The sequence below is a fragment of the Aptenodytes forsteri genome, unplaced genomic scaffold (genome assembly GCF_000699145.1).
Source record: "Aptenodytes forsteri isolate BGI_AS27 unplaced genomic scaffold, ASM69914v1 Scaffold59, whole genome shotgun sequence".
NCBI lineage: Eukaryota > Metazoa > Chordata > Aves > Sphenisciformes > Spheniscidae > Aptenodytes > Aptenodytes forsteri.
Genome location: NW_008794085.1, coordinates 2,564,711 through 2,572,080, shown reverse-complemented (window position 1 = coordinate 2,572,080; position 7,370 = coordinate 2,564,711). Strand labels below are relative to the sequence as shown.

At 37.0% G+C, this 7,370-nt stretch overlaps 1 protein-coding gene across 1 annotated transcript; it reads left to right on the top strand.

Moving 5' to 3' along the window:
* The first annotated feature begins 11 nt into the window (after positions 1 to 11).
* On the top strand, positions 12 to 6,923 carry RPF1 (ribosome production factor 1 homolog). The gene is made up of 8 exons (XM_009274132.2): positions 12 to 75; positions 1,314 to 1,394; positions 1,808 to 1,903; positions 2,629 to 2,782; positions 3,374 to 3,456; positions 4,368 to 4,549; positions 4,634 to 4,760; positions 5,616 to 6,923. The coding sequence occupies exons 1-8, from the start codon at positions 25 to 27 to the stop codon at positions 5,655 to 5,657; spliced, it is 816 nt and encodes a 271-aa protein (XP_009272407.1). The 5' UTR covers positions 12 to 24; the 3' UTR covers positions 5,658 to 6,923.
* Positions 6,924 to 7,370: the final 447 nt, after the last annotated feature.

The window sequence follows — 7,370 nt, the reverse complement described above, 5'->3', positions numbered from 1 at the left end:
CTCTTCTCTTCCTCTCCCGCTAGGATGGCCGCCAAGAAGAAGCGGAGAAAGGAGCGAGAAGCCCTCGGAGACGAAGTAAGGGCTCCGGCTGCAGCGTGCCGCGGCCCCGTGTCGTGGCGAGGCCGTCCCCGCTGCAGGGAGCTGGTGCTCCGCCGCGAAGGGGGAAGAGCTCGCCTTGGTGGTAGTTCGTCAGCTGAGCCTTGCGCTGGGGGTCCTTCAGTTTCGTGAGTGAAACGGTCGCTCCACAGACTCCAGTGAGGTGGAGCAGGCATCTCGGCGCTCGCTGGCCGTGGTAGCCTTCAGAGACGCCGTGTTGTGTAGCGGAGGTATCAAACGGCCGGGCGTAGAAACGTCGTTGGTACTGTGTTAAACGGTGCTGTAATCGGGCAGGGTGAGTTTTAAGCTAATAATGGCCTAAAAGCAGGCCCTTCCTGAAAAGCCTTCTCTGTCCGATGTAATTGCTATGGCATCGTGTTGGTGTTATTAGGAATTATACTCTGGTAAGTAATTTCTGTATAAATGAAAAGAATCGGATCTGACCAAACCCTGCCCGGACCGGTTGTCTGCTTGTTTCCAAGCCCAGCCACGAACAAGGGTTTTGCTTCTTTTCCCGAACTACTTCAAAAGCATACTGACAGTTGAAGGCAGTCCGTTGTGAGTCCCTGTATCATCATCATCTCATAAGAGTGGTGCAAGTAAACAGGGTAAACATTATAGGCTATTAGTTGTTAAATTGTAGATGTCAAGGCTAAAATGTGTTGCCGTTGAAAGTAGAGCTTTTTTCTTCCATGGAAGAGAAGAAAAGTGGATAGAAAGTTCCCCTCTTTTTTGTTTTGTTTTGGAACCCCGTTTCTTAATTAGACTGGAATTAAGCAGTGCCACTGTTCTCGCAATGGTAAACAGGGTAAACATTATAGGCTATTAGTTGTTAAATTGTAGATGTCAAGGCTAAAATGTGTTGCCGTTGAAAGTAGAGCTTTTTTCTTCCATGGAAGAGAAGAAAAGTGGATAGAAAGTTCCCCTCTTTTTTGTTTTGTTTTGGAACCCCGTTTCTTAATTAGACTGGAATTAAGCAGTGCCACTGTTCTCGCGATGCTTCTTCTCCATGTGGTGCTCTCTGGTGTCCCAGTACCCATGCATATTTTTAATCAAGGCGATGTTGTAACTTCTTTTTTTAAAAGCTGGCACAAAATAAATAATACTTCTAATTCTGTGTGGAAATATACACAATATCATGGTAGTATGAATGTGTTTTTTGCAATACACTTAAAAATTACATCAATGTGTTATGTTAATAAACTCATTTATTTTAGGCACCTCCAAAAGCCATACCAAAGACTATTGAAAATCAGAGAGTGTATGACGAAACGACTGTAGATCCCAATGATGAAGAGGTAACTGCTTAATTTCTGCATATGCTATTAAATTAACCCCTTTTTTTTTTTCCAAGAAGGGACATAAAATGGATTGATGAAACTTAACATTCACCACTCTCCTGTTAAGGTGTTGATTAATTACTTCTTAGATGTGGTGGGTTGACTAAGAGGTGATGTCATTCTTTCATTATCTCCAGTAGATAATTGCTTTTTGCAGTACTGTTATTGATAGTAAAACCTGCCAATGTTCATCACACTAGATTCCCAAAAATGTAAAAACCACATGCCTTGTTATGATTAATTATAGGATAGATCTTGTGAATTGAAATTTTTCCTACTAAATTCAATTTCATCAGAATTTATATCAGATTGAACAATTGTTCTTCAATTATTTAATATATGGTGGATTAACAAGACTTCTGTTCTTCCAGGTTGCTTTTGATGAAGCAACTGATGAATTTGCACCATACTTCAACAGACAGACAGTTCCCAAGATTCTTATTACAACATCAGACAGACCTCGTGGGGTACGTATGTTTTACTTGGAGAGTTCTGAGCAATCAACTGGTTATATAAGATACCAAGGTTTTCATACTATGATTGGTAAATTAAAGCTGAAAATAATAGCTTTCACATGGATTTTTTCCTGCTGTTTTATTTAGTGACTATCAATAACCTGGTATATGTATGTAATCTATTAAATTTCTCTAGCGCTGTTTGTTTCCTTCAGAACAAAAATCAACCTCATATATATATTCTTGTATGCAAATGATCTGCATTACCTAATTGGGGAGATTACTGACATTTGTGAAAACCATAAAAGAAGTGGTTTTAAAAATAGGAAAAAGTACACCTCAAAGAGTTTATGTGGAAACTCAGACATTAGTACCTGTAGTTATATTGTATTTTGAAATGTTAGGAACTTTTTGTAAACTGATGTCCTTAATAAATAATGAGTTTGGGGGTTATGCTTTTGGAATTTTCGTGCTTTTCTGTGATTGAGGGAGGAAAAAAAAAATCCTTTAGAAAAAAAAGAAGTCCTTGGTGTGCTGCAGTCTTTACTGCAAATAATTTTTTTTTTTTCCACTGACTGAATGAGGTAATTTAATAGCTTGTTTTCAAATGTTTATAGAGATACTGGGAGTAATATATCAGCAGGGAGGGCAGTTGGAATGAGCAACCCTCCATTCCCCCAGTAATTGAATTTGGCACTGTATTTACCACATTGCAGTTTAACTCACCTGTTTTGCAGAGAACAGTCAGATTCTGTGAACAACTGTCTACTGTTATACCTAACTCGCATGTCTACTATCGAAGAGGACTGGCTTTGAAAAGAATTATTCCACAGTGTATTGCAAGGGACTTCACGGATTTAATCGTCATTAATGAAGATCGCAAAATACCAAGTATCCTTTTGTGTATTTATTAAAATAGATATACTGGCTCCGGGCCTATTAGGGACAGAAAATAATTCTGTAGCGTGCATCAAAGATCTACTTTATTGTGGATTTTTTCTCTTCACTGTGCAGCTTACAGTGTAACTACAGAGTTAAAAATCACTGTGCCAACTTGAATATCTGATGGCTAATGGAACTTGGAATTATTAAAGGAAGTGTGTTGGCTTTACTTTAGTTTGTAATGCATGGATAAACATTGTTATTATTTCAGTAAATTTAACAGTTTGATTAATAAACAAGTTTTTCTGGCCAGGAAGTTCCATTTCGTTTTGCTGACTAGATAAAACATTACCAATTAATAAGTGAGAAAGCGATAGAAGATAACTCTGGTTAGCTATTGAAACAAAATTCAGTGGACATACTTCAGAACACTAGTTAACTAGTTTATGAATATATGTTCGAAAATATAATGAAACCTTGTAAATCAGGCATAGATCACGGATATAATATTCTAATATAATACTGCATTTTGCAGAAAATGTTCCTCTGTAAATTACATGTTGAATTTTACCAGCCTTATCTTTTTAACTCTGTGAACAGATGGTCTTGTTTTAAGTCATCTGCCTGATGGTCCAACGGCTCATTTTAGAATGAGTAGTGTCCGTTTGCGTAAAGAAATAAAGGTGAGACTCCAACAAAATTAAAAAATTGGGTAGTCTGTTGTTTAATGATAAATATGTTCAGTCTACTTGAACTGTCAAAACTGGTTGCACTTTTGTACGATTCAGCTGATCTTGTAAAGGTGGTTTTTTTGGTAAGCTAACAGGAGGCCAGGGACTAGTATATTCTACTTTCATAAGCAGCATATTTCCATTTTCATAGTTATTTGCTGAATTTCTTTAACTGTCTGCCAAGTGTTTTTTATAGTCGTGCCAATAAATAGCAGCTGATAACCTACATCAATAGGGAATACCCAATGTATAGTATACACACAGTAGGGTATATAAAAATCAGCAGTATGAAAGATTTCAATAGATGTAGTTCCTAGTCTTGAATAAAACTTAGTTTTTCTTATTCTTACAGCCCTGTCACCTCTTCTGTAGTAAGTATTGCTTACTTAGCCCTAAATAATGTCCAGTAAAATGTGTTTTTTCTCTTCTGAAATAAGTAATTTTTAAACTTCATCTGTTCTTATTAAAGAATAATCCCATACATTCTTAGTCCCATATACTCTTCGTTGCTATTAGTGCAGAGAGGACTCCTGTGATACGTAGACTGCATTATTTGCAATAACGGGTGCTGCCAGGAATGGAAGTTGGTGCAGGAGAGAGGAAATGTAAAATTACTTACTTGTGCTTTTTCATTCAATTTATATTGTTGAACCAAAGATCCTTATGTTACCAGCTGCTCCTTTGCTTGTATACGAACTTTAGGTTGTGTTTGAAAAACTGATTAGGGCATGTTACCAGCCCTGTTACAAGAAGTGGGCCCCGGTTGTCTTCCCCCTATTTTATTTCAACCTCTTTGATAATATATTAAAATCTTTTTGCATTTGATCTATTCTTTGCATTCTTACCTATTACTTTCATTTCAGCGAAAAGGGAAAGAGCCCACAGAACACGTACCTGAAGTAATCCTGAATAATTTTACAACACGACTCGGCCATTCTGTTGGTCGCATGTTTGCTTCTCTCTTCCCACATGACCCTCAGTTCATTGGAAGACAAGTAGCTACGTTTCACAACCAGCGAGACTACATCTTTTTCAGATTCCACAGGTGACGTTTTCCGCAAAACTCACAAACAAGAGAGAATGTTCTTGTTAACCTACCTCCTAATTTTTTTTTTTTTTCTTCCCCAAGATATATCTTCAAGAGTGAAAAGAAAGTGGGAATTCAAGAACTTGGGCCACGTTTTACATTAAAGCTGAGGTCTCTTCAAAAAGGAACCTTTGATTCCAAATTTGGAGAATATGAATGGATTCATAAGGTATGTCTAAGTAATGGTAACAGTCCTGCTTGGGAAGGGAGACTAAATCTGACATGAAATGTAACCACAAATCCTAGCCTAAAAATGTGGCATTAACGCAGTTCTCAGTACGGAAGTGTTTAACTGAAATATTAGAGGTGTATTTTGAGAAATATGCAAAGTAGAAGCATTCTGCTATATTGCAAGTCAAAAATAAAAATAGCGAGGATGATGAGTATCAATATACCATGACTACTTATTTGCAGAATGTAATTTCTTTAACATATACTAAGCAAATGTGAAAAATGCTTCCCTGGCATAAACTATTATTGGAAGCCTAGTAAACTTGACTAGAGCTATTTTTGTGCAAGGCGAGTGCGAGAATCATAATGTAAAAATAATTAAGCTATTTACATAAATGTCACTTCTCAATAGTGAATGGAAAGTAACACTGACCTCTGCACATCTTCAACTGAAATGGAAGTATTACTCTAGGCAATGATAAATTACTTTTCCAGTCATTTTTACTATGGAATTGCAGTTGATTGATTGGCAAAGCTTAGAAGTGAGTATCCAAGCTATACCAGAAGGAAAATTCTAATACTTCTGGTGTAGTCCATGAAATCAATAATCTTGTTTGTTTTAAAGACACTTTGTCTACTGTCAGTAGACGGAGAACTGCTACATGTTCTTTAGTTCTAAATCACTAATCTCTAATTCTTCTGCCTTGTTAGTCTTGAAAAGCTGACTATAAAGACTCAACTACACTGTAACTGTGGCACATTTCACTGCCTACCCTACTATAAACTGGAGTGGTCATCGTTTGTATCCTGTTGCATGAATTTTCTGGTTAATAACTTTTCTCTTAAATTTCAGCGCCGAGAAATGGACACAAGTAGAAGAAAATTTCACTTATAAGGAACAGCTATCTGCCAATTGCTGGTGACCAGAAATACAACTGCTTTGAACTATGGATTATCTCAGACTCCCTAACTAACAATAATGATACTGAACAGCATCTGTCTGCAGAAAGACAAACTGCGAACATTAAAACTTTATACAGGAGCAGATCGAGTAGGACGCATCTTTCTTCCTATGTTTGTAGCTAAATCCAACATGACAAGGACAGTGACTCTTCTTCCAGTTTAGCAGGAAAAACTATGGCAATGTCAAAGCAGCCTGTAATTTAGCTATCACCGAAGATTTGCCATGACTGCTGCTGTGCTGTAGAGATAAATTACACTTTGCAACATGAAAGACAGTAAATATTTTGGTTAAAGATATTCTCAAAATAAAGTATTTCTAGTTATACGGCTTTTTTTCTGTTAAGCAGCTAAACCCCGGCGTCTTCCATTAATCAGGTAAGAGATAAATGTTTTAAACCTCTTTCTAACTTAGAGTATGCTGTTCCCTGACAGTACGGTGATAGTTTTCCACAAATGGTCTCCTATCTAGAGAACATTGAGAAGGCTGTCTGCAATCCAGGAAGTCTGTGGTATTTTATTTCATTAACATCTTGCATAAAATAGCCATGTTGCTGAAGTTACAAAAATAATATGCTTGACTCCTACAGGCATCTCTTCTGTAAATGTCGTATTTAGAAGAGGTATACACCCAAAGCAGTTGATATTCTTGCATATAAAAAGAAAGAAACACCGATGGGAAAGAATTCATAAGGCCAGCTTACAGGAAGTACATAAAGCTATCTCATCTAAAAATGCTGCTCAGTTGAACTTGTGAGGTCTCTGAGCAGGGTTTTTCCCATTAAAATCTTAAAAACACTTCTTCAGCCTCACAGCTATACTTGAGTTGGTATTACCTGCAGAATAAACTACTGTTCTGCCTTAAGTTTGCACATTCACTGGCAGCTAAAAATCATGTTTTCTTTGAATTACTTTCTTTTCATATGCAGCTATAAGAAGTGCTTTTTCATGTTTACCTAGAGTAAGATGGCTCATAGAGTAAGTCATCTACTAGGCTAGAATTACTCTTAAGATAAAGAATAATTAAGTTACTCCTTGTCTTTATTTAATGTCTATGATATGGGACAGCTGTATAGTTGAATTACAAACTAACAGCCAAAAAATTTTTTTTCCTGTTCTATTTCTATTATTCTTTACATATAGTACTGATGAAGCCTCATTGTTCTGTAAGACTATCAACCCCAGGCAAACTCGCAGCAGCATGGAATATTTAAAGACAGACTCCTGTATATGTTCTCCAGCTGCTGCAGAGTGATGCAGTAACTGGTGACGTGTCAACATATCCAGAAGTTAATCAACTTGTTACAGTAATTTCAAGACCAGACTAAGTCAAGACACTTTTATTTTTTTGCTTGGCATATAAAACTGATTCCCTTATGAAACAGAAGTATTGTAACTAGCATACAGTTCATTTGGAGAGGTAGATGGTAAGAGGTTTGACGACAGTAGCAATTTTACAGTTAGATTTGGCACGTTAAAGCTAAGCTTTTGTACAGACTTCAAACCAGGCCACTCCTTGAGGCACTCTGCTCATACACACATCAGCAGCTAGGAAAAGATGCTAAAAGATCTGGAAAAAAAAAAAAACAAACCAAACAACAAAATGTAGTTAGAAAAGTATCAGTGCTAAATGAAGCAACTCTATGTC

Bases quoted from the DNA above. Each gene is read 5' to 3' on its own strand.
- RPF1 (XM_009274132.2), top strand. From the start codon at position 25: ATGGCCGCCAAGAAGAAGCGGAGAAAGGAGCGAGAAGCCCTCGGAGAC. The intron at 76-1,313 runs GTAAGGGCTCCG...CATTTATTTTAG, and splicing joins GAGAAGCCCTCGGAGACGAA to GCACCTCCAAAAGCCATACC. The intron at 4,550-4,633 runs GTGACGTTTTCC...TTCTTCCCCAAG, and splicing joins ATCTTTTTCAGATTCCACAG to ATATATCTTCAAGAGTGAAA.